At 36.0% G+C, this 27,675-nt stretch overlaps 1 protein-coding gene across 1 annotated transcript; it reads left to right on the top strand.

Annotated features, from left to right (window-relative positions):
- The first annotated feature begins 739 nt into the window (after nt 1-739).
- Nucleotides 740-27,392, top strand: Tmprss12 (transmembrane serine protease 12). Its single transcript, XM_078015847.1, has 6 exons — nt 740-1,071; nt 1,636-1,643; nt 1,882-2,114; nt 9,796-10,064; nt 24,276-24,418; nt 26,854-27,392. The coding sequence occupies exons 1-6, from the start codon at nt 774-776 to the stop codon at nt 27,103-27,105; spliced, it is 1,203 nt and encodes a 400-aa protein (XP_077871973.1). The 5' UTR covers nt 740-773; the 3' UTR covers nt 27,106-27,392.
- The last annotated feature ends 283 nt before the right edge of the window (nt 27,393-27,675 follow it).

Genomic DNA, 27,675 nt, shown 5'->3' with positions numbered 1-27,675 from the left:
ATCCACTGAACAAGGTGCTTGGTGAAAACAGGCCAAGATGAGGAGACAGTATCTGGAGGATGGTGTGTGGCATATAGCATGTGGGTAATGCCTACTTAATGGACTGATTAACCAGGGCCATTTATCTGTGTCCCCTGCTCCCATACAATGTTTGGAAAGTCAAGAGGCATCTCAGGGTTTCTTAGAGAGGCAAGGAATGATGGATCTCTCCGGTTAGAGACTGAACAGGGCATGAGTGCTTGTGTTTGTTAGGGGAGGTGCAATTACCACCAGTCGGGTTTGTGCTCAATTTTGCAATCCTTAAATCTAGTTTTATTAGCTCAGCCTGAGTTGTGTGCTCAAGATAAACTACTTTAAAGCTGGAAGAGATCAATCTGCTTCACAGATGCTGGGCTTCCCTAATGGCCTTTTCATCTCCAATCCCGACCTCTGTGCCCACCTTGCCTCGGTTGTACCTCTGCCTTCCCCAGCTATGGCCCTTGCTTTGGAAAGCCTCCGGGCCCTCCAAGTCTGAGCAGGCAGCGCCCGGGGGGTTCCAGCACCTTCCCGCCACTACAGCCGCCCTACCGTGGGTAGCAGTGTGCTGCTAGGGCCCGGGAGGGGCTTGCCAATGAAAACAAACCCGCAGAGCCCAGGGGAGGCAGGCACTGACCTACCCTTGTCAGAGAAGGGGAGGCCAACTGAAATCCGCATCCGGGCACCTCGACGCCCGCGGCCTCCCTGGAGGCTGTGGGAGCGCGGGCCTCGCCGCCATCTTGCCCGCGAGCGCCAAGATGGGGCGGGCGCTGCTGGGTGCTGCTCTGCTGTTTGTGGGGGGCGCTCTCCTCTCCTCCGAGCACCCCTCGCTCCCCGGGAGGAACGGGCTCGGACCCCCACAGGGACAGGCCGCTGGTCCTGGGTGGGCCAGGGTGGCGCGCTGGCAGCCGTTGGACGAGGCCCAGAAGGAAGAGCCGGCAGCAAAGGGCAGTATCCCTTCATTCCTGGCAGCCCCTGCCTTTCCCCGCCGCCCGCCTGTGAACTGGGCTCGTGCCCGTGGACCCAGCCCCCTTAACCCAAACCCGACACACCTAAGCGGCTTCTAGACGCAGAATGATGTCGGTAGGAGTGATAATTAACAGGGACATACCTTTGCGCCGGGCCTCTGTATTTGCTCCTCCAAACGTTCTGGGGCCGATCATTCTGATTTTACAGATGGCTGATTCACTAGTGTTCCGAGTTGAAGGGGACCTGTATATAATACAGCGGAGCACAATCAGCTTAGCATGTTAAGTGGCAAGAATCAGAACTTGAAGCGAACTTGTACCTCTGGACTCGCCAGTCCCAGGGTTTTTCTTTTTTTCCTTTTTTTGGTGCCAAGGGTTGAACTTAGGGCCCGGGACATGCTAACTACACACCACCACTGAGCTACACCCCAGCCTCCAAGTTTCAGGCTCTTTTATCACTTGAGTTTTTTTTTTTGGTTTTTTTGTACTAGGGATTAAACTCAGGTCATTTTATAAAATGAGCTTCATCCTCAATTCTCTCACTAGCTAACCTGGAACTTGCAATCTGTCTTGGCCCCTGGAGTCACCATGATCCAGGCCTGCACCATAGGACCTGGCTAAATTTCAGGCTCTTAATCTCCATCTCATACAGGCAATAATGTGATGCCTGGCTAGAGGATATTTTTGTTTTTATACTTTTTTGGGAAAGAGCTTTAACTTAATGAATTGTACTGATTTCATGTCTATGTAAAAACAATCAATTATGGCATGTTTATCTTAACTCTCCTTTACGACTCAAAATTTGGGCTTGCCTTAGGTATCCGGTTTTTAAAATAGGAATTCAAAGGTTTACATTAATGTGGTCAGATGAGTAAGTAACACACAAATATAAATATAGATGCCCAGTCCAAATAATATATCATTTTTATTTTTAGATTGTGGAACAGCACCGCTTAGGGATATGTTGCAAGGGTCTCGGATTGTAGGGGGCTCAGATGCTCAAGATGGTGCATGGCCATGGATAGTTAGTCTACAGATTCGATATGGCCGTTTTCTTGCTCATATATGTGCAGGAAGCCTAGTGAAAGACAGGTGGGTTCTCACAGCTGCCCACTGCACTAGAGACGCTAGGTATGTATTCAGAATGTAATTCTTATTTTACTCTCTTATGAGATATTTTCAAGTGGTAGAGGGTCATTTGACTTCAGCTGTTTTCATTTAAGCCACATGTTTGCAAGGTTTGAAATCATATGCCTTATACAGAAAACACTGTATTTGTTGAAATGAATTATTTATATGTCAGTGTGTAAAGATAGTGAATACTTTAGAATTTGCAGTTTGTCATCTCTGTCGCAATTACTTAGCATGAAAGTAGCCATAGAAAATACATAACTGAATGAATGTAGCTATGATCCAATGAAACTTTATTTTATTTTTTAAATGGTGCTGGGGATTGAACCCAGGACCTTGTACATGTTAGGCAAGCACTCTACCAACTGAGCTATATCCCCAGCCCTCAATAAAACTTTACATACGAACACTAAAGTTTAAAATTCATATATTTTTCTCAGTTCCAAAAAAATTTTTTTAACTGTTTAAATGTGAAAAACATGCTTTGGAGGCTGGGGTTGTGGCTCAGCAGTACAGCAATTGCTTAGCATGTGCAAGACCTGGGGTTCGATCCTCAATGCAGCATAAAATTAAATAAAATAAAGGTATTGTGTCCAACTACAACGAAATAAATAAATAAATATTTTTAAAAAGAAAAACATGCTTTGTTCATGGGATGTATTTAAAAAAGGCCAAATATGGCTTTCACAGATTCTTTGTAAGATTCTCTTTTGCTTCACTTGTATTGGCCCATAAAATCTCAGTTACAGTCAGATTTCTGTGATCAGAATACTTAAAAGACCCACCTTCCTGCCAAATCCAATGATCTTGTCTCAGTTTCCATCCTATTTGACCTTGATAGCATGGGGCAATGATGAAAGCATCTTCTCCTTAAACTATCTCTTTCCTGAAATTCCTTGTGCCAAAAGACCCTCTTGAGCCATACCCCCAACTCTTTTTTATTTTTTCTGATTTTTTTTAATATTAAGACTTTTTCAAGGCCCATCAATAAACATAAAGTACTTATGTGAATTCAAATTCCCAGGAAAATGTCAGGGTTGACCAAGGGGAGAAATCTATTACTTTATTATATGCACTCAGCTACTATTGTCTTCATGTGATTAACAACCATTTCTTCCTAATTCCATTTCTGTCAAAAACCCATCTCTTTAAATTTTTTTATTGGTTCTTTTTAGTTATACATGACATAGGATTCATTTTTACCTAATTATAAAAGCAAGGAATATAACTTATTCTAATTCAGTCTCTAGTACACCCTTCCACTCCATTCCCTTCTCTACTGATCATTCTGCTATTTACTTATAGTTTTTTTTAATTAGTGTCTTGTGGATGTACATGATGGTGAGGTTCACTGTGGTATATTCATATATGTACATAAGAAAGTTAAATCAGATTCATCCCACTATCTTTCCCTATCCCATCCTTCCTCCCTTCCCTTCATTCCCTTTTGTCTACTCCACTGCTCTTTCTTCTATTTTTTTATATGCCCTCCCCCATTTTGGATTAGCTTCCACATATCAGAGAAAACATTCAACCTTTCACTTTTTGGTACTGACCAATTTCACTTAGCATGATAGTCTCCAATTCCATCCACTTACTGGCAAATGCCTTAAAGTCATTCTTCTTTATAGCTGAGTAATACTCTATTTGTGTGTGTGTGTGTGTGTGTGTGTGTGTGTATAATCAATCACATTTTCTTTACCCATTTATCTGCTGAAGGGCACTTAGGTTGGCTCAATAGCTTGGATACATGAACTGTGCTGCTATAAAGTCTGTGTCACAGTAGTGTGCTGATTGTAAATCTTTGGATATATACTGAGGAGTGGGATAGCTGGATTATATGGTGGTTCCATTTCTAGTTTTTCAAGGAACCTCCATACTATTTTCCAGAGGATTTCACTAATTTACAGTCCCACCAACAATGTATGAGTGTACCTTTTCCTCCACATCCTCACCAAACACACACATTTATTGTTACTTGTAGTCTTGATAACTGCCATTCTGACTGGGTGAGATAAAATCTCAATGTAGTTTTAATTTGCATTTCTTTAATTACTAGAGTTGAACATTTTTTTTCATATATTTATTGACCACTTATATTTCTTCTTTTGAGTGGTGTCTATTTAGTTCCTTTGTCCAATTATTTATTGATGGGGTTATTTGTTTTTTGTTTGTTTGTTTGTTTTGGCATTAAGTTTGAGTTCTTTGTATCCTGGATATTAATGCCCTATCTGAGGAGCAGGTGGCAAAGATTTTTTTTTTTCCATTTTGTAGGCTTTCTCATCATGTTATTGTTTCCTTTGTCTTTTGGCACAATGAAACAATAACATGATGTTTTTAGTTTGAATTCATACCATTTATTGATTCTTGATTTTACTTCTTATGCTTTAGGAGTCTTGTTAAGGAAGTCTGTTCCTGAGCTGCCATGTTGGAGTGTTGGGTAAACATTTTCTTTTAGCAGTTGCAGAATTTCTGCTCTAATTCTTAGGTCTTTGATCCACTTTGAGTTGAGTTTTGTGCAGGGTGAGAGATAGGAGTTAAGTTTCATTCTACTACATGGATTTCCAGTTTTCCCAGCATCATTTGTTTAAAAGGCTATCTTTTCTCCTACATGCTTTTGGCACCTTTCTCTAGTATCAGAGAACTGCATTTATGTGGTGTTGTCTGTGTGTCTTCTATTCTATTCCATTGGTCTTCGTGTCTGTTTTTGTGTCAGTACCATGCTGTTCTTGTTACTATAGTTCTGTAGTATAATTTGAAGTCTGGTATTGTGATGCCTCCTGCTTTGCGTTTCTTGCTAAGGATTGCTTTGGCTATTCTGGATCTCTTATTTTTCCAAATGAATCTTGTAACTGCTTTTTCTAGGTCTGTGAAGAATGTCATTGGAATTTTGATGGGAATCCACTGAATCTGAATAGCACTTTTGGCAGAATGGCCATTTTTACAATATTAATTCGGAACATAGGTCTTTCCATCCTCTAAGGTGGTCTACAATTTTTTCTTTAGTATTCTATAGTTTTCATGTCACCACTTTTATTAGATTGATTCCCAAGTGAGTTTTTTTTTTTTTTTTGAGGCTATTGTGAATAGTTTGCCTAATTGGTGTTTAGGATTGTGATTGATGTATGTGTGTTCATCTTTTATGCTACTGCTTTGCAGAATTTATTTATCAATTTTAGAAATCTGATGGAGTTTTTTGGGTATTCTAAATATAAGGTAATGTCACGGCAAAAAAATAATTTGAACTCTTCCTATTTGTATCCCTTTAATTTGTTTCTCTTGCTTGCTTGCTCTGGCTAAAGTTTTAAGGGCTACATTGAATAGGATTGATAAAAGTGGGTATCCTTGTCTTGTTCATGTTTTTGGAGAAAATCTTTTCAGTTTTTCTCCATTCAGAATAATGTTGGCCTTGGGTTTGTCACATATAGCCCTTATAATGTTGAGGTAAGTTCTTTCCATTGTAGTTTTTTTTTAAGTGTTTTAAACATGAATGGGTACTATACTTCGTCAGTTGCTTTTTCTTTATCATGTGATTCTTGTCCTTAAGTCTATTTATGTGGTGAATTACATTTATTGGTTTTTAAATTTTATTTATTTATTTTTTAGGTGTAGATGGACACAACACAATGCCCTTTTATTTTTATGTGGTGCTGAGGATGAACCTGGGTCCCGCCTGCGCTAGGCGAGTGCTCTACCGCTGAGCCACAATCCCAGCCCCTATTGATTTCTTTTTTAAAAATTTTTAAAATATTTTTTTTAGTTGTATATGGACACAATACCTTTATTTAATTTATTTATTTGTGGTGCTGAGGATCAAACCCAGGGCCTCTCACATACTAGGTTAGCACTATACCACTGAGCCACAACCCCAGTCCCACATTTATTGATTTCTGTATGTTGAAACAACCTTGCATCCCAAGGGTGAAATCTACTTGATCATGGTGCACCACAATATAATAATGTTGGATGACTGTAACATGCCTCTCTCACCACTGTATAGATCATCCAAACAAAAACTAAGATTTTATAGAACTAAAAAAATGCAATTAATAATAGACGTAACAGACATCTATAGAATATTTCCTCCATCAACAACTCAATTCATTTTCTTCTCAGCAGCACATGGAACATTTTTGAAAACAGACCATATTTTAGATCACAAAGCAAATCTCAGCAAATACGAAAAAACTGAGCCACATCCCTAGCCCTATTTTGTATTTTATTTAGTGACAAGGTCTCAGTGAGCTTAGTATCTCGATTTTGCTGAGGCTGGCTTTGAACCTGTAATCCTCCTGTCTCAGCCTCCCTAGCCGCTGGGATAACAGGCGTGTGCCATTGTACCCTGCTAAGGGAGAAAGTTTTTTGTTTGTTTGTTTGTTTGTGGTGTTGGTGATCAAACTAAGTACCTTGCTGCATGGTAAGCAAGTGTTCTGCCACTGAGCTACATCCTCCAGTCCTTTTCATTTTTTATTTTAAGACAGGGTCTCACTAAATTGCCCAGGCTGGCTTCAAACTTGCAATCATTCTGCCTATGCCTCCTGGAGAGCTGGGATTACAGGCATGTGCCACCATGCCAAGCTACAGAAATTATTTTATTAAGATATAACTCAACATGCAGTAAAATAAATTCTTTTAGTATACAGTTCTGTGAATTTGACAAATGCATGGTTATATAATTACCAGCACAAAACACAGTTCTTTTTATTTCCCAAAAATCTCTTGTGTCCCTCCCCGTCTCTTTATAGTTTTGCCTTTTCCAGTGTTCTATAAAAAGAATCACACATAGTGTATGTAGCCTTTTGAATTTGGTCACTTTTACTTAGCATATAAATTTGAGAATCATCTGTTATTGTGTGTATTATTATTGTTCTTTCTTTTTGGATGGTGCTGAGGATTGGACCCAGGGCTTAACCCTTACTAGGCAAGCACTCTACCACTGAGCTATGCTCCCAGCCCCATTACTGTTCCTTTTTATGGGAATAGTAATGGGTAGTAATCTATTTTATGGAGGTAGCACTGTTTATCAATATACCACTTGAAGGATATTTCCAATTTGGGCAATAAAGACTTAAGCTATGGAGCTGGGGCTATGGCTCAACGGTAGAGCACTCACCTAGCATGTGCAAGGCCCTGGGTTCGATCCTCAGCACCATGTAAAAATAAATAAAATAAAGGTATTGTGTCCAACTACAACTGAAAAATAAATATTAACAACAACAACAAAAAAAGAGCTAAGCTACTACAAATGTTTGCATATTGGTTTTTGTGAATGTTGGTTTTTATTTCACTTGAATATCCACGTGGGATTACCAGGTCAAATGATAAGTGTATGTACAACTTTATATTTAAAAATATGCAAATAGTGGGCACAGTGGCACCTGCCAATAATTCTAGCTACTTAGGAGGCTGAGGCAAGAGCATCGCAGTCTGGGCAACACGGAGAGATAGTGTCTCAAAATAAAAAATAAAAAGCTTGGTGATGGGGGATATAGCTCAGTTATCAGAGTGCTTGTCTTACATGCACAAGGCCCTGGGTTCAATACCCAGCACCACAAAGATAAATATATAAAAGATGTATGCTATCAGGCAGCTACAATAAAGACTTAAAAAAAAAAAAGCTTGGGATGTAGATCAGTAGTGAAGTGCTGCCTAGCATGGTTTGAACCCAGGAACACTCAACCAGTGAGCCACATCTCCAGCCACTTTTTATTTATTTTATTTAGAGACAGGGTCTTGCTGAGTTGCTTAGGCCCTTGCTAATTTGCTCAGGCTGTGAAGCCTGGATTTGGTCCCCAAAACCATAATAAAGAGGTAAAACATATTTAATATAAGAAAATGACAAAATAGAAAAGACAAAAAGAAAAATGAGTCATTATATATCCCAGAAATAACAGGTGTTTTTGTTACACATTTACTCTAAATTTTCCTATGCATGTACATAAACTATTTTATATATTAATATAGTTATTACTGTGAAATAGCCTTTTTCATTAAATTGTATAACATGAGAATCTTTATGACATGTCGATAAACATCTGTTACTTCTACATTCCATGCTATAGATGTGCCAAAATTTACCTGAGCCACGTGTTGGGCATGTAGGCCTTTTCTGTGGTAAATATTCTTATAGCTAAACTTTTGTGTTCATCTTCTGTTTCTTTGGGATAAACTTTAGGAGGTAGAACTGCAGAGTCAAAGGCAATCCAAATTTTACAGACTACTGACACACGTTGCCAAAGTGTCCACGTATTTACACTTTCTGTGAGAGGCAACAGGAGCCCAGTACCGCCTTCACCTATATTGCTATCATCAAACACACACATGCTTTTATATAAACTTTGCTAACATGGAGGGTCCAGAATGTTTCAGTATTTGTAAACATAAGCATATAAAGTGAAAGTTTTTCCTTCCTAAGTGAATTCCAGATGTAACAACTGTTAAACTAATGAGGATTTAATTGTTGATTTTTTTTACCTTTTTTTGGCTTGATGGTTTGTTTTTAGACTGTCAAGAAAATTATTTACTTCTTGTTTTTACCTTCAGTGAAATGTTTTACAAAATCCTTTCTCATTTAATTTAAAATAATTCTTTCTAGTAAATCATAAAAGCAGAAGAAATATTTTGGTGAATTTTTATATACCCATCACATAGCTTCAAATTATAAACTTATATCTGATCTTATTTTATTTATACTCTTACCAACTTCCTGCTCCAATGTGTGTATATGTGTGGGTTATGTTGGGATCAAACCTAGGGCCCCATGCATAAGTGAGGGCTCTACTATTAAACTACACCCTTAGCCTACCCCTTCCAATTATTTTGAAGGAAATCTCAGGCCTATCACTTTGGATATATCTAAAAGATAGGAACTCTTTATTTAGAAGATTTACTCATAGAAATATTTAATCCATTTGCAGTTTATTTTGGTGCTTAGTGTTAGTCCAGAGATCTAATTTTATTCTCTTTTCAAACAATTAACTAGTTGTCCAGTACCATATTGAATAATTCATCCTTTGGTCCATTGGTTAGAAATCCTATCTTAATCATATATTAAAATCTCATATGCTTAAATCTGTTTCTGAATTGTCTGTCCTATTGGTATTTTCCCTGTTTCCTACATCACATTTATTTTGTTTTTTGGCAGTACTGGAAATTGAACCCAGGGGTACTCTATCACCAAGCCACATCCTTACTCCCCTCTCCCCGCTTTTTATGCCAAGGTTTGAACCCAGGAACACTCAACCACTGAGCCACATCTCCAGCCACTTTTTATATTTTATTTAGAGACAGGGTCTTGCTGAGTTGCTTAGGGCCTTGCTAATTTGTTCAGGCTGGCTTTGAACTTGTGGTCCTCCTGTCTCAGCCTCCCAAGCTGCTAGGATTACAAGCATGTGCCACCATCTCTGGCCCCTAACCCTTTAAAAAAAATTTTTGAGACAGGGTCTCTGTTAGCTGCTGAGGCTGGCCTCAAACTTGCAATCCTCCTGTCTCAACTCCAGAGTCACTGGGATTACTGGCATGTGCCAGGGCACCAGCAGGCTTTTAATTTATATTTCATGTCACATGAAAGTAGAATTAATTTTTTATTAATCTAACATAAGAAAAAAAACTAGTGAAAGATTAATAATATTTACTAAATTAAATAAACATGCTTATAATAAGAATATTTACTTTCTTCCAGAGATCCTTTACAGTGGAGAGCTGTGATGGGAACCAATACAGTAAATATGAGTCAAGCATACACCAAGAGGATAAAAGTTAAAGCAATCAGTATTCATCCAGACTTCATTATGGAAACTTATGAAAATGATATTGCACTTTTTTATTTAAAAAAACCTGTGATGTTTAATGACTATATACAGCCTATTTGTCTACCTTTTGATGTTTTCCAAAACCTGGATGAAAACACAAAGTGTTTTATAAGTGGCTGGGGAAGAACAAAAGAAGAAGGTAATTATAGTCTGAATTTTACTGATATAAATCTTTCTGATTACTGGTACAGGAGGGTCAATACTTTTATATATAAATATCCTTTTGTAAATTTCTTTTTAAAAGTTTTAATTTTTTTTTGCAGTACTGAGGATTGAATCCAGGACTTTGTGCATTCTTAGCAAGCACTCTACCACTTAGCTACATTCCCAACCACATTCTATGTATTTTTTAAAAATTTCTCTATATTACCTCTTTATTATGAGACTAAATAAATAATAGATCTTTATAAACCAGAGTAAAGGAACTATTTTTTTGTCCATATTTTCTTCCACATGGGAGGGATAGAGAAAATTCTCTTCCAAAGCAGAAGAGACTTTCTTTGGTTACACATGCCAAGATACTGCAATCCTCCTGTCTCAACCTCCAGAGTCACTGGGATTACTGGCATGTGCCAGGGTACCCAGATAGAATGGTAGTTACAAATGCTTTTGTAGTCTAAGACTCATAGATTATTAAGCTGATTCTGTGGCAGAATTCCCTACCAATAATAAGCTTTTTATAAGGAATCTAATTTAGTTTCCTTTTCATTTAATACCCTATTTAATACCAGACAGGTTCATTGTCGTGTAATTTCTTTAGTATACACATAAGCACTAAATGTTGATCAACTGAATTAATGGGAGGAATGAAAAAACAAAACAAAACAAAACCAGAAAACATAGTCTATGTCTTTGGTAATAGCAACAACTACTTTTTGGGAGCATTTCCTTGTTTCAGGCCCTGTTTTAAGTGTGACTTTATTATATTTTATCCTCCCAATAGTCCTATTGGAACTCAAAGCTTATCATGTTTTTCCCATGTCACAGACCAGGAATTGAAGATCTTAGATCTTAAGAATTTGGGACTCAAATCTAGGTCTTTGTGATTCTAATGCCTGAATAATAACTACTACATTAAACTGTTTTTGAGGGAACCATAGCCCAGATAGGAATATATGAAATCAAGTACTCAAACTATTTTTTCCTATTCTGCACAAGCCCTGTCCATTTAAATATTTGTGGATTATTCAGACAGGATAGAGAATTATTATTTTTCTTTTTTCCACATATTATTTTTCTTTTTTCCACAAATACTTTCTAAGGAAGATAAAGAAAACCAACATGGTGTAGGGAATAGAGCATGGTAGACTTAAGTATAAATTCCAGCCCTGCCATGTTTTAGCTAAAACGACCATGGGTATTTTAGTGGGCATTCAATAAAGTTACTGAATTTTTTTGACAAGTAGAACAATGAAAGGAGCAATTACCATTTTTTCAGGGATAAGTATTTAATAAAATGCTAAGCGTTTTAATGCATTATCTCATTTAATTCCCCCAACAACACTATAAGAAATAGTATAACATCAATGAGTAAAATGAAGCTTAAAGAGGCTAAATTACTTACCTAGAGTTATACAGCTAACTAAGTGATGGAATCAGAATTGAAGCCCAGGTTGGCCTGCCTCAAAGCTCATGTGTTTCCACTATATTATATCATCTTTCACAATGTTAATACAGTTCCATGATCTTTAAGATAAGAGCAATAATACCCATTAGACAGTTGTTTTGAGGATTAATATTGCTCTCCAACAACGTGTTAGATTACATGTATATACCAGCCTTCCCACTGAAAACTATTAAACAGGAGGAATAGATAAGTCAAAGACTGAGTGTGAAGACACGAACTTAGGGAAGGAATGGGAGCACCAGGGTGACTTTCATCTCAAGGATGCTTGCCAAATTGGCAACAGTGAATATTGATTTTTGGTGATTTCATTGGCCTTGGTGAGGAAAACAAAGTTGCCCAAATTGGGTATGTAGAGGCTCCCATAAAGCTGGAGCCCCCTGGCTCATAACTCAGCTGTAGTTCATATACCTACAGTATACTTCAAATATAGTATAGATAGACTGAAAGTATCTTCCTACTCAGTGCTTAACCTATGCATTCTTCCTCTTAATTTTTTTTGTAGTTGGACAGAATGCCTTTTTTGTTGTTGTTGTTGTTTATTTTTATGTGGTGCTCTGTAATGAATCCAGTGCCTCACATGTGCTAGCTAAGTACTCCTGTTTAATATTTTTCCATGGGAAGGATGGTGTGTACATTATTCTACCATGTTGCTGGAAAGCCAGTTTAATTCTCAGTACAACTCTGTAATGAGTATTATTGCTCTTATCTTATAAAGCATGAAGCTGTATGGCACTGAAAAGTCAGTGGGGAAAGATATACATGTACCTGCGTTGCTATGGAGGGTTCATGAATCTATATATGCCATAAAATGACATTATATCAATATTAATCTCCTGTTTTTGATATCATACTTTAGTTATATAGATGTAATCATTGCAGGAAACTGCATAAAGAGTACACTGGATCTCCGTATTGTATTTTATGAAAGGCCTCAAAGAATTTTAGCAGATAAAGTTGAAGTGAAAACAAATGGATTATAATTTTTTAAAAAATCACTAAACACTCAAGGAAACAAGTGACCGTAAATGAAAGTCAGTAGAAACATGAGACATCAGAATAAGACCTACGAAGATTTCAGGTATTAGAATCATCATGTAATATCAAAAATACTTAACAGGCATTGAGAAAGTAAGTATGTGATTAAAAAATATTAGTAAAAGATTTTATGAAAAACAGCCAAACAGTGTGAAGATTTAAAAATATAATAACTGAAACTAATTCAATGGACTAACTGGGTACTGAGTTAGAAGGCACTTATGATTCCTCAGATAAAAATTAACCAAATAGAAGTCCACACTCAAGATCATCAAACACATAAAGAAACTATTAATAATGAAAGTCAGCCAGACATGGTGGTATACACCTAAAATTCCTTCGTGGGAAGCTGAGACAGGAGAATGACAAGTTTGAGACCAGCCTTGGCAGCTTAATAAAATCCTGTCTCAAAAAATAAAAGGGGGAGCTGGAGACATGGCTCAAGTGGTAGCCTGCTCGCCTGGCATGCGTGGGGCCCAGGTTTGATCCTCAGCACCACATACAAACAAAGATGTTGTGTCTGCCGAAAACTAAAATAAATAAATAAATAATGAAATTCTCTCTCTCTTTCTCTCTCTCCCTCTCTCTCTCACTCTCTCTTTAAAATAAATAAATAAATTTAAAAAAAGGGGATGAAGCTATAGCTCAGAATCTCAGATATTAACATTTTAGGTATAGAATTAAAAAATAAGTACATGTTAATTGTTTAAAGGAATAAAAATAGTAGCATTAGAAATAAGCAAAAGACTATCTAGAATGACCAGGACCATTCAAAAAAGAACTAAATAGACTCTTTAAAAATGAAAAATATAACTGCTAACATTTAAAACATATTGTATAAATGAGGCATAATAGACACAGATGAAGAGAAAATCTGTGAAGTGGAAGATGTACCTGAAGAAACTTAGACTGTAGCACAGAGGGAAAAAAGAAAATATGAAAGAAATTAAAGTATAAGAAGGATGGAATGAAAACAGATAGTATATACCTATAAAAGTGCTAGAGATGGGCTGGGGTTGTGGCCAGTGGTAGAGTGCTTGCCTACACATGTGAGGCCCTGGGTTCAATCCTCAGAACCACATAAAAAATAAATGAATAAAATAAAGCTATAAAAAGTTACCTCATTTAAAATTTTTTTAAAGTGATAGAAGAATAAGTAGAATAGAGTAGAGGTAGTATCCAATGGAGTCGGGTTAAAATTTTTCCAAAACTGATGAAAGATATGAATTCACATATAGGAAGTACTATACCAGGTAAAACAAATTGAAGTTACTTTTCATACTGTCTTGAAGCTGTAGAACCAAAAACAAAGAGAAGATTTGATATATAGCCACAGAAACAAGAAAAATCCTTATAATCGAATAACTGATTGGCATTCAGTAAACTTCTCAATAGCAATAATAAAAGTGAAAAGAAAACTAAATGCTCTCTTCAAAATGTTGAGAGAAAATAACCAAACTAAATTATCTAGCAACAATATCATATCATGAATACAGCAATATTATCTTTTAAGAATGAATGTGAAGCTGGGCATGGTGGTGTAGGCCTGTAATCTCAGTGACTCTGGAGGCTGAGGAAGGAGAATGACAAGTTCAAGACCAGCTTCAGCAACTTAATGAGGCCCTAAGCAACTTAGCGAGATCCTGTCTGCAAATAAAAAATAAAAAGGGTTGGGGATGTGGCTCAGTGGTTAAGCACTCCTGGGTTCAGTCCAGTGTATATTAAAAAAAAAGATTACTATCAGTAATCTTTCATCAAAGGAAATAAAAGACATATCAGAGTCAAAGCAAATTATGCCAAGAGGGAGGTACAATAGTATTCCCTTTCCATAGGGAATATATTACAAGTTTTTCCTCTACTTCTTGAAACCACAGAGAGTACTAAACCCTATCCATACTATATTTTTTCCTCTAAATGCATACCTATAATAAAGAATAGTTAATAAGGCACAGTAAGATATAAAATAATTACTATAATAGAATAATTATAGCAATATAATAAAAGGTATTTAAAACTTATGAGTTGTTTATTTCTGGAATTTTCCATTCAATATTTTTTGACCACTATTGACTATGGATAATTGAAACTTTAAAGTGAAACCACACATAGGGAAAGACAACTGCATTAGATGCAAGAAGGAAGAAGGAGCAAATAAATGGGTAAATATATAGGTGAATGCAAATAAATATTGTCTGTATACAACACTGGTTCTCAAGTAAGGACAGTTTTGCCCTCAGAGGATATTTGCTAATATATCTGGAAATAATTTTGGTTGTTACAACTGGGCATGTGGTAAGCTTACTACTGGAATCTGGTCAGTAGTCAAAGGGATGTTGCTCACCATCCTCAAATTCACAGGACTGTCCTCCCACCTTCCACCACAAAGAATTATTTGGTCTAAAATGTCATTAATGCCTAGGTTATTGAATATAAAATATAATGTCTAATATATGGGGGAAAGAATGCGTTTTAGAAGAAGTGATCAGAATTAAAGCATTCTCAGGTCCTTATATGATTCAGAAGAGTTAAGACACTGATTAATATTATATTTGTTAAGCATGAATGCTCAAATTTCTTTAATAGAAATAGATTCCTAATGGGGCTGGGGATGTGGCTCAAGCGGTAGCGCGCTCGCCTGGCATGCGTGCGGCCTGGGTTCCATCCTCAGCACCACATACAAAAACAAAGATTTTATGTCTGCCGATAACTAAAAAATAAATATTAAAAAAAAATAGATTCCTAAGGAGAAACAAACCAAAAAAACTGGATAAAAAAGAGAACATCTCAATAGGACTTTATAGCAAGTACAAAAATAAAATTAGTAATTTAAAATCTTTTGTGCCCCTGAAAACAAAACACAACCCAGATGACTTCACAGGTAGATTTAATAAAAAATTAAGAAAGAGATAATTCTAGGGCTGAGGTTGTTCTTAGCAGTAGAGTGCTTGACTAGCACGTGCGAGGCCCTGAATTCAATCCTCAGCACCACATAAAAATAAGTAAATAAAATAAAGGTATTGTGTCCAACTACAACTGAAAAAAAAGAAAAAGAAATAGATATTTCTAATCTTACAAAGTCTTGGAAATTAGGTTGGGATTGTAGCTCAGTGCTTGCCTCACAAGTGAGAGTCTCTGGGTTTGATCCTTAGTACCACATAAAAAAAATAAGTAAAACAAAGATATTGTGTCCATCTACACTAAAAAAAAGTAAAAAAAAAAAAAAAAAAAAAAAAGGAAAAGAAACTCTGTCCTTTAAGGAAACACACAGTGGTTCCTTAAAAAAACAAACAAAACTGATTAATATTATATTTGTTAAGCATTAATGCTCAAATTTAAGTAATAGAAATAGATTCCCTTTTTTTTATGGAAACACACAGTGTTTCCTTAAATAAACAAACAAAAACGAAACAAAACCTTTGGAATATTCTCCAACTTATTCTGTGAGGCCAGTATTATCCCAACACTCAAAGAAAATAGTGTATCACAGGAAAACCACAGAGAAATGTCCATCATAAAAAGAAAAGTCCATTTTAAAAATGTTAGCAAACAGGGCTGGGGTTGTGGCTCAGTGGTTCGGCACTTGCCTAGCATTCATGAGGCACTGGGTTCAATCCTCAGCACCACATTAAAAAAAAAAAAACCCTAAAAACTAAATAAAGATATTGTATCCATCTATAACTGAAAAAAATTTTAAATGTTAGCAAACAGAAGATAGTAACATTAAAAAGAAATAATTATACTTATGACATAGTGGGATTTGTTCCCAGAATTCAAGGTTGGTTTAACATCTGCAACACAATTGAAAACATAAAAATAAAACCAGATGTGGTGGCACATGCCTAAGTTCCAGGTAGGTGGGCCCCTGAGGCAGGAGGGTCCCCTGAGTCCACAAGTCAAAGACTAGCCTAGGTAATGTAGTGAGATCCTGTCTTGGGAGGAAAAAAGGAGAGGAAGAAAGAAAAGAAAGGAAAAAGTCCACATTAATAGAATAAAAAACAAAATGACAAGATTCTCATAATTCATGTGAAAAATATATTCGACAAAATCCATACTGTTTTTTTTTAAAGACAATGTCTCACTATATTTCTCAGGCTGGCCTTGAATCAGGTCATCCTCCTACTTCAGTCTTCTCAGTACCTGGGGACTTAGTGCCCATGCTTAATAAAAAATTTCTTTAAAAAAAACCAACAAATGAATAAAAGAGCACTGACAGAAACTAACATACTTATGGTAAAAGACTGAATGCTTCTCCTCTAAAATCAGGAACAAAGCAAGGATTCTAGCCTTCACATAGGCAAGAAAAATAAATCAAAGGCACAGATATTGGAAAAGAAGAAGTAAAACTATCCTTATATACAGATGACAACACTCTATAAATGCAGAAAAGTTTAAGAAATCTAAAAAGAGGAGCTGGGTTGTGGCTCAGAGGTAGAGTGCTTCTCTAGTATGTGTGAGGCACTAGGTCCGATCCTCAGCATTTTATAAAAATAAAATATTGTGTCTACCTATAACTAAAAAATAAATATTAAAAAAATCTAAAAAGAATCTAATAGATCTAAGAAGTTCAGACTTCTGTTAGCTATAAGACAAAAATCAATCATATTTTTATATGCTACAAATAAGCCATCTGAAAATAAATACACAATCCCATTCATAGTAACACTAAAGAGAATGAATGATTAGGAAACGACTTAATGAAAGATGTCCAAGACCTAGACGCTGAAAATGACAAAACAGAGAAAGAATATCTAAATAAATTGAGAGTCATACCACCTTCACAAATTGGAAGACTCAACATTGTTAATATGACCATTATCCACATATTTGTCCATGTATTCAAAGCAATCCCTACATTCAATGCAATATCTTCAAACCAATCCCAGTAAAATGTACATGGAATGGTAAAAGATCTAGAACAGACAAACTTATTATTATTTTTGTTTTGTTTTTGTTTTACAATGCTAGGGATTGAACCCAGGGCCTCCCACATGATAGGCAAGTGCCCTATCACTGAGCTACATCTATAACCTAGTCAAAATTATTTTAGAAAGGACAAAGCAAAAGGAGTTAGTATATAGTTTTATATACTATAAAACTATAGCAATCAAGACAGTATGATATCAGTGTAAAGATAGACCTACAGATTAATGAAACATAAGATGATGGCGGGGATTATATTTATTGATTGATTGATGTTTATAAAGGTGCCAAGGTCATACAATGTGGAATAGCTAGACTTTTTTTTTTTTTTTGGCAGTACTAGGAACTAAACCGAAAATATTGTGCATAAAATCAGTACCAAGAAGTGGGTTTGTTGTTAAGACTAATTTTGCCATGTGATGTAGAAACTTTTGGAACTGGTTTATGGGAGAAGTTTGGAGATACAGGCTGGAGAAGTCTTAGAATGTTGTAAATGGAGCATAATGTGCAATTCTGCTAGGAGCTCAGAAGACCAGAATGCAGCTAGGAAGGAATATGCATAGTACAGACTATGCTCATGTGGTATCAAAGGAGAACAAGGGCTTTATTGGAAATTGGACTAGAAGCCATTTGTCTTAAATTCTGGCAAAGAACTTGGCTACATTTTGCCCATGATTTTGTATGAAGCTCTTTTTAAAAGTGCTGGACAAATGAATCTGGTGGGGAAAATTTCAAATTAGCATGGCATTCAATCAGTGGCACGGATCTTGCTGAGAGTTTTTAGCTAGGTTTACTGTGAGAATTGGAAACTGAAAGCAGAACTAAATGATTATAAAAATTTGCAGTTTGGCCAAAAAAAGTGCATGTAAAACTGGGGCCAAGGAAGATATGAGAGTTAGAGGTTATAACCACTACAGAGGTGCTAATTACTTTGCACAGAGACAACAGGAAAGATGGTTTGAGTGCATCTCGGGAATTTGCAAAGCACACCAATTTCAGACTCAAGGGTTAGAGAAAGTTCCTTTGAGAAGAGATCCTGGGAGTGCCCTGTTTGTAAAGGGGAACCTATAAAGCAATTTCACTGTGCTTAGATGCTCTGACACTCAGAAGTCACTATAGCCATGATCCTAGGGGACCAGCTACTGTACAAACTGGCATCAGACCTTGGTGTCATTCACATGATGCTGGTTCTACAGGAATGCAAGATGCTGGAGTTAGGAGGTCATGGAGGTTTCTACCAAAATTTCAAAAGAAATACTGGGAGGCTAAGCAATGTACAGCAGAGTCAGAGTCCCTGCAGGCGGGCCGTGAGTGGGTGATGTGCGAAGCCATGATGGTGAAACTAAAGATGGAATGCAGATTCCAGGAATTAAGAGATCCCAATAAAGTGGACTTGTCTGCTGATAGTAGCTTTGGGATGTGGAGAGAACCAGGATAAAAGAGAGGCCATCTGTGCTATAACTGGAAAGGCTAAAGGGTGAGGCTATTCAAGTCCTTTGGAGAGAACATCACCACCATGTGTCCTAGGTGCTGTATATGTTTGCATATACAGCACATTTTTATAATCAAACATATACATACGCTGTATATGCAAACATGTACAGCACCTATGTGCACCTGTTTGCCCAGTTGTGTTTTGGTCTTGGTTTGGTCCCATTCCTTCTTTCTCTGCCCTTACTCCTCACTTTTGGAATGAGAATTTTACTCTGCCATTGTATATTGGATATACGCAACTTCCTTTTCATTTTACAGGGACTCACAGCCTTGATTTTATTTGAGTCTCAAATGACACTTTGGTATTGAACTTTTGAGCAATGCTGGAATGGTCAAAAAATGGGAATCTTGGAGATAACTAAATACATTTTGCCTTGTGAGATGGACAAGAGCTTTTGGGGACCAATGTAGAATGTTATGGTTTGGATATAAGGTGTTCTCCCAAAGCTCCAGTGTTAAAGCAAGAATGTTTGGAAATTAAATGTGATTTAATTTGTGAGATTGTGAGAACTGTAACCTAACTGTCTGTCCTAGTTTGAATGGACTGGGTGGTAACTGTAAGCAGGTGAGGTGTGGCTGGAAGAGGTGGATCACTGGGGATATACTAAAAGGGTTCATCTTCTCTGTGGCCTCTTCCTCTATTCTCCCTCTCAGCTTCCTGGCCACTTAGCAGGAGCAACTTCTCTTCACCATGCCCTTGCATCATGATATTCTGCCTTACCTTGGGCTCAGAGCAATGGACTTGGCCAATCATGGACTGAATCTTTGAAATCATGAGCCAAAAAAATTTTTCCTCAGTTGTTTGTGTCAGGTAATTTGGTCACAGTGACAAAAAAAAAAAAAAAAAAAAAAAAAAAGGGCCTCGCTAAGTTGCTCAGGCTGGCCTAGAATTTATAATCCTTACTTAGCCTACAGAGTAGCCAGTATTAGCAGTATGAACCACTGTACCCAGCTAAAGATAAATAATCTTTTCAAAAAATATACTGGACAAATGAATATTCATGTGCAAAAACAAAACACACAACAAAAATCTCCTTATACTATATTCGATAATACAGTAATATGGGCTGGGCATGGAGGCACATAACTATAATCCCAGCAGCTCAGGAAGATGAGGCAGGAGGATTGAGAGTTCAAAGCCAGCCTAGCAAGGTGAGATGCTAAGCAACTCAGTGAGACCCTGTCTCTAAATAAAATACAAAATAGGGCTAGGGATGTGGCTCAATGGCTGAGTATCCCTGAGTTCAATCTCTAGTATCCCTCCCCTACAAAAAAGAATAATACAATAGTCTGAATGTTTGTGTCCACTCCAAATTCCCAGGTGAGGTCATTAGAAGATGGAGACTATGGAGGGTAGAACTCTCAGGAATGGGATTATTACCCTTATAAAACAGGTCTCAAAGAGCTGCCTTGCTCTCCTACAAAATGAGGACATAGCTAGAAGGCATCACCTATAAGCCAAAAAGCAGCCCTTGCTAGACACCAAATCTGCCAGTGCCTTGATCTTCAATTTCCTGACATCATGAGCTGTGAGAAATAAATTTATATTGTTTACAAACCGCATAGTTCACGATATTTTACTATAGCAACTCAAATGTACTAAGAAAAATTATAAACTCAAAATGGAAAATAGACCTAAATGTAAGAGCTAAAACTATAAGATTCCTAGAAGAAAGCATAAAAGAAAAGCTTTGAAACCTTCAGTTAGGACACAATCTCTTAGGACACCAAAAGTACAATTCATCCATAAAAGCAAATATGATAAACTGGACTTCATTACAATTTTAAAATGTATGCTATTCAGGAAATTAAATGGTAAGCTTCAGATGAAGAGAAGAAAACTTATAATTCTGATAAAAGAATTATATCAGAAAATATAAAGAACTTTTACAACTCAGTACTTAGATAATAAATAATTTTTGAAACAGGCTAATGATTTAAAAGACATTTCACCAAAGTAGGCATACAAATGGTTAATAGTACACGAAAAGATGTTAACATCATTGAAACCACAATAAGCTACTACTATTCATTTACCAGAATGGTTGTAATCTAAAAAATGGACAATACCAAGTGTTGAGAAGGATGTAGAGAAACTGGTACCCTTCTACATTTCTGGGAAAGTGGGGGTTAAAATGGCAAAGCAGCTAGCAAAAGCAGTTTGGTAGTTATTAAAAAGCTTAACATGTATCTACCATATTAAGCATAGCTACCACACAACCCAGAAATTCCATTCCTAGGTATCTATCAAAGGGAAATGAAACATGTCTACACAAAAACCTCTATATGAATTCTCACAGCAGTATTATCCTTAACACCAAACACTGGAAACAATCCAATATCCATCAAATAGATAAACAGATATATAAAATATGATATATCCATTCAACAAAACACTATTCAACAATAAAAAGGAAAAAACTTTTTATGGATACATACTACAATGCAGGTGAACTTAAAACATATGAAGGAGGCCATATATAAAAGATTACAAATTATGTTATTTCATTTGTACAAAATTTCTTGAAAATGCAAACCAACAGAGACAGAAATCAGCTATTTCCGAAGCGTGGAGTTGGGGTTGGGGATGTAGTTCAGTAGCAGAGCATTTGCCTACCATGTGTGAGGTGTTGAGTTTGAGTCACAGCACTGCAAAAACAAAATGAAACAAAACCAAAAAAATTAAGTGTAGGGATGGAGCTGAGAAATGACTGGAAGTGGGCACAGGAAGTCTCTTTGAGAATGAAATAGTTTAAAACTAGGTTTTAGTGCTCATAATGAATTACCAGAAATCTCTGAATGGCAAGCTTACAGTGTGTGGTTTTTGTGTTAAATAAATTAAGCACAAATTTGTAGAAAATGACAAAATGTAAGTTTTAAAAAGCCATACATTTGGAGAATTTAAAACACTACTAAACTCATATGTCAAAAAGAAAATCACTTTAAATATTTAAAACAGAACAGTTAGATATATACTGGAACAGATATGTATATACTGCAGAGCACAATTTGGGGACTGCAACCAAGGTAATATGTAGGTTGAAATATATGAAAAAGCAAATATTTGACCTAACAGGAAAGAATTGTCTGAAAAAATTTATTAATTAAATACCTAATTTTAAAGCAGTTTTAAAAATATTATAATAATCCCACAGAAGAAATAAACATAGCAACTAACAAACAGAAAATAAAGACAGAAAAGAGAGATTGAACAAGGCCAAATTCTAGTTCTTTGATGGTGATTTGTTGTTGTGCTGGGGATTGAACCCAGTGCTTTATGCATGCTAGGTAACCATTCTACTTCTAAGCCACATTCCCAATCCAAATTCTACTTCTCTGAAATAAGAAGTCACTGGTAAGACTGAGGAAAATATGGAGAAAAGTCGCAAATATAAATAAAATTATGAATTAAAAGATGACATAATGGTTTTTTTTTAAAGAGAGAGATAATTTTTTTAATATTTATTTTTTAGTTTTCGATGGACACAACATCTTTGTTGGTATGTGGTGCTGAGGATTGAACCCGGGCCGCACGCTTTCCAGGGGAGTGCACTACCGCTTGAGCCATATCCCCAGCCCAACATAATGGTGTTTAATTTTTTTTATGGCAATGGGGATCAAACTCAGTGTATACGAGACAAGTGTTCTATCACTGAATTATATCTCCAGTCCACAAAACTTTTCACAGTATTATGCTCTAAATTTTAATGCAGTTATGCATCACTTGATGACAGGGATATGTTCTGAGAAATGCTTTATTAGGCAATTTCTACACTATACAAATATCACAGAGTATACTTACACAAAGATGGCTAAAACCATAATAGATAATATAAGCTGATTGGATCACCATCATGTAGTCCATAGATGACCAAAGTGATGTTGTGGGGCACATGAATTACATTTAAATATAATGGACAAATTCTTTTGTAATAACCAAAACTATAATTAGCAAAACTGACTAAGTAAGAAAGGGATATCCTCTATAGTTCCATAAGAGTAAAGGAATAGAATCAGTAATTAAATTTCTTTTTATAAAATAAAACACTAGAACTCAAAACATGAGGCCTACCATATTTTTCAACCTCTATTTTACTTATTTGTTTCTTTGTTTCTTTATATTTATTATTATTATTATTATTAGTTGTACACAATACCTTTACTTTGTTTACTTATTTTTATGTGGTGCTGAGGATCAAACCTAGGGTCTTGCGCATGCTAGGTGAGCGCTCTACCGCTGAGCCACAACCCCAGCCCTATTTTATTTATTTATATGTGGTGCTGAGGATCAAACCCAGTAACTCACACATTCTAGGCAAGCACTCTGCCACTGAGCTACAACCCATTACCAATTTTATATAATACTGTAGGAGAATTTCTAACAAGTACAGTAGCACTGCAATAAAGATACAAAAGACATATAACTAAGAAAGGAAATAAAATATTCACTAATCACAGACAACATGATTATACTAAAACAGAACCTAAAATCCATTGGAATTAACAGTGTAATAAAGTAGCCAGGTTCATACACAAAAGTCCATTTCATTTCTATACATTAGCAAAAATTAGACAATGTAATTTTAGAAATCAACAGATGTAACAGCTACAAGGATAACTATAATAATAATTAAAAAACCCTAGAAAATAAGAAGCACCATGAAGAAACTGCAACCCTCATACATTGCTGGTTGGAATACAAAATGATACAGCTGCTTTGGAATACTGTTTGGAAGCTCCCCCTCCAAGAAAGAAAGAAAGAAAGAAAGAAAAGTAATTCAGCTTTTACATAAATATCCAATAAGTATGTATATCCATACAAAATCCTGTACATAAATATTCACAGCAGCATTATCCATAATAGTTAAACATGGGAAAAAACTTTAAAGGTACATCAAATGATGAATGCATAAGCAAAATAAGGTATATTTAGATAATAGATCATGAAATAAAACCATAAGAAGGAATAAAATACCAATACATACTATAACATTATGCTAAGTGAAATAAGCCAGACATAAAAGGTCATGTATTCAATGATTCCGTTCATATAATGAAATGTCCCAAATGTGAAAATAATAGAGACAGAAAGTAGATTTGTAGTTGTCAGCAGCTGGGGAGGATTATGGAAATGGACAGTGATGATATGATAGAGATAAAATTTTACATATTTTTTTAAAAGTCGGTTTGAAAAGAAGAGCTATTAAACAGCAGCATTTAAATCATTATAAAAGTGCCTGAACCAAAAAAAAATATTTCTTTGTTCTTTAACAGGTAATGGTACAAATACTTTACAGGAAGCAGAAGTACATTATATTTCTCGAACAATTTGTAATTCTGAGTGGAGTTATCGGGGAGTAATTCCTAACACTTCATTTTGTGCAGGTGATGAAAATGGAAGCTTTGATACATGCAGGGTAAGACCAAATAAATTTCCTTTAAGATATTTTCTAAAGCCAGAAGAGGACTTGAATAAAGTCTTTTATTATTTTCTCATGATCTTAATTATCAGATCTAAAAAATCAAATTCTTTTCTTCTCTTTTTTTAACTACTTCAATAATCTAATCTTGGCTCCTAATTCCTTGATTTTACTTAAATTTTTTTTTTTTTTTTTTGTATCAGGGATTGAACTCAGGGGCACTCAGCCACTGAGCCACATCCCCAGCCCTATTTTGTATTTTATTTGGAGACAGGGTCTCACTGAGTTGCTTAGCACCTCACTTTTGCTGAGGCGGCTTTGAACTCACAATCCTCCTGCCTCAGCCTCCTGAGCTGCTGGGATTACAGGTATGTGCCATCATGCCTGGCTCTGGTGTTTTTCTTTTTCTTTTTTTTTTCTTTTATGATACTGGGGATAAAACTCTGGGCCTCATAGATGCCAAGTAAGCACTCTACTGCTGAACTAGGTCCCCAGCCTCCCCTTTGTGGTTTTTGACTCTACCCTCTTTCATACACTACTTCCAAATCTACTGGCCTTCACTTTCAAGAGTTCTTCATGTTCATACTTTTCTACTCTTCCTAATATTGCAATCTAGGTTTTATCTTTCCTATGTCTTTTCCTTAAAAATTAAAAAAAAATTGTAGTTGTAGATGCATAATATGCCTTCATTTTGTTTATTTTTTTAATGTAGTGCTAAGGATTGAAGCCAGTACCTCACACATGCTAGGCAAGCGCTCTGCCATTGAGCTACAGCCCCAGGCCTTCCTTTGATGAGTAAAGCAGTAAAAAAAAAATTCAATTTAGTTGATCTGTATTTCTAGGCAAAACATCTTTTTTTTTTTTAAACATTTATTTTTTATGTGTAGCTGAACACAACACAATGCCTTTATTTTTATGTGGTGCTGAGGATTGAACCCGGGTCCTGCCCGTGCTAGGCCAGCGCTCTACCACTGAGCCACAATCCCAGCACAAAACATCTTCGTTATTAAAAAATAATTATCCAAGTCAGGCACAGTGGTGCACACTGTAATCTCAGCTATTGGGGCGGCTAGGACAGGAGGATCCCAAGTTCCAGCTAGTCTCAGCAATTTAGTGAAACCCTGTTTCAAACTAAAAAAATAAAATGGGCTGCAGATATAGCTCAGTGGTAAAACATCCAAGTTAAATCCTCAGTACCAAAAAAAAAAAAGGGAAAAAACTAATTAAAAATATTTAATAGAAATTTGAATAGTGCATTATAAATACTCAGAAACAACGCTTTAGGCATTGACATAGTTATCTCAGTGTGTCTCTCTGTTGCTTTGAGTGCATTTTTAACAATCCTTAGTAATAGTTCTGGATTCATTAACAGTTAAATCTAAATTATAAAAGAGATATTTATTTAACTGGCAATTTAACCCAGGGGCTCTTTACCACGAGGCTGCATCCCTGGCTCAGGCCTGCTAAATTGCTGAGGCTGGCTTGTGATCCTCAAACTTGTGATCCTCCTGTTTCAGCTTCCTGAGTTGCTGGGATTATAGGCCTGCACCACCATGCCCAACATGACTTGTTATTTTAAAATACTACGAGAATCTTCATCATTTCTTTCCATTTTCTTGCACTAGCTAATGTCAACAATCAAAAACGTTCAATCTCTTTCAAAATGCCAATTTACTGGTCTCTGGCTAGCGAACCACCCCTGCAGCTCTAAAAGAATCCTTCATACATCTTAAAATATGCCTTTTATACTAAGTATTAGAGATAGTCTAATGAACAGTTTTTATAATATTTTGCACACTTCCCAAATTATATTTCTCCTGAGCAGTTGTATTAAAAAATCCAATTTCATTTATAGTATTCGGGTTCAAAATTATACAGACGAGTTTATCCACCAGCTATATGGTTCCTCCACACACCTGGTCAGACTATATACCTCCTACTAAAGTTGGAAAATTAAACTAAAAATCTATTGATTTACAAAACATGATGATAATTTTCTACAAGGGCATATTAAAATATATGTGACGGGGCTGGGGATATGGCTCAAGCGGTAGCACGCTTGCCTGGCATGCGTGCGGCTTGGGTTCGATCCTCAGCATCACATACAAACAAAGATGTTGTGTCTGCCGAAAACTAAAAAATAAATATTAAAAAAAAATCTCTCTCTCTCTAAAAAAAAAAAATTATGTGATCTAGGTGCCTCTCTACCACGACCTATCTCTCTGTAAGTCCTTCCTTGCACTTCATTCTGTTATTGGAGTCTAGCTAGCCAGTGACTGAAAACAACAACAAAAAATACTATGCTATCACTTGAAGGAATATGAAAAGGAATATTTATATAAATATATGTTTAATGTAATTAATTTATCTCAACTCTACTGTTGCTTGAAGAACTAGAAGTGGCTAACACTATTTGGGCACTTTTTTAATAGGGTGACAGTGGTGGACCATTAATGTGCTACTTACCGGAACATAAACAATTTTTTGTGATGGGAATTACCAGTTATGGACATGGCTGCGGTCGAAAACATTTTCCTGGTGTCTACAGTGGACCATCCTTCTTCCAAAAGTGGCTAACAGATCATTTCTCCCAGGGAAGCACTAAATGCATATTTGATGTACATATTTTAATTGGAGAGATCCTCATAGCTTTAGGTTCTAGCATCTTACTAGCAACAATATAAAGAAATTCTGAAGACTTTACCATCTTTATTTTGCATTGTGTCCTGTTTTATTTTCTACATAATGAAAACAATTTTTTAACAATGAATTGCTCACTTTTTGAGTTCTCATGTGAACAATTTTTTGCAAAAAATGACTGAGACATATCAGATAGACAATTGTAAATCTAGCACCAAATCACATGCCTCCTTGATAGAATTTGCTTTGTTTTATAATCATAATTTTGTATTTAGAATAGTTGCCTAGATTTATATAAAATATTCAATTAAATATGTATTTTATGTGTGTAAATGCCAAGTAATAAAGAGTGTATAATTAAAACAAAACTGTTCTTTGGTTAAATTAATCAAAATTCCTGTTAAGTTAGATTTTACTTTATTTATCATAATTTTTGATCTATGATATTTTAAAATTACAATCTTGTTTCTGGTTCTTAAAGGATATGGAAACAAGTGTTTGCTTATCATTTAAATTCTAGCTTTTTAAAATGTTTTTGCAGTGCTGGAAATCAAACCCAGGACGTAATGCTTCCCAGGCAAGGCTCTACCATGAAGCCCTACTTAGTATTTAAA

This window comes from Ictidomys tridecemlineatus, chromosome 6 (assembly GCF_052094955.1).
Source record: "Ictidomys tridecemlineatus isolate mIctTri1 chromosome 6, mIctTri1.hap1, whole genome shotgun sequence".
In the NCBI taxonomy this organism is placed as follows: domain Eukaryota; kingdom Metazoa; phylum Chordata; class Mammalia; order Rodentia; family Sciuridae; genus Ictidomys; species Ictidomys tridecemlineatus.
Note: the sequence above shows the minus strand (reverse complement) of the source record. Positions and strands in the feature narration are given on the sequence as shown.

Excerpts from the sequence above, each read along its gene's own strand:
- Tmprss12 (XM_078015847.1), top strand. The coding sequence starts at position 774 with ATGGGGCGGGCGCTGCTGGGTGCTGCTCTGCTGTTTGTGGGGGGCGCT. Across the intron at positions 2,115-9,795 it reads CACTGCACTAGAGACGCTAG|AGATCCTTTACAGTGGAGAG; the intron begins GTATGTATTCAG and ends ACTTTCTTCCAG. Across the intron at positions 24,419-26,853 it reads GAAGCTTTGATACATGCAGG|GGTGACAGTGGTGGACCATT; the intron begins GTAAGACCAAAT and ends CTTTTTTAATAG.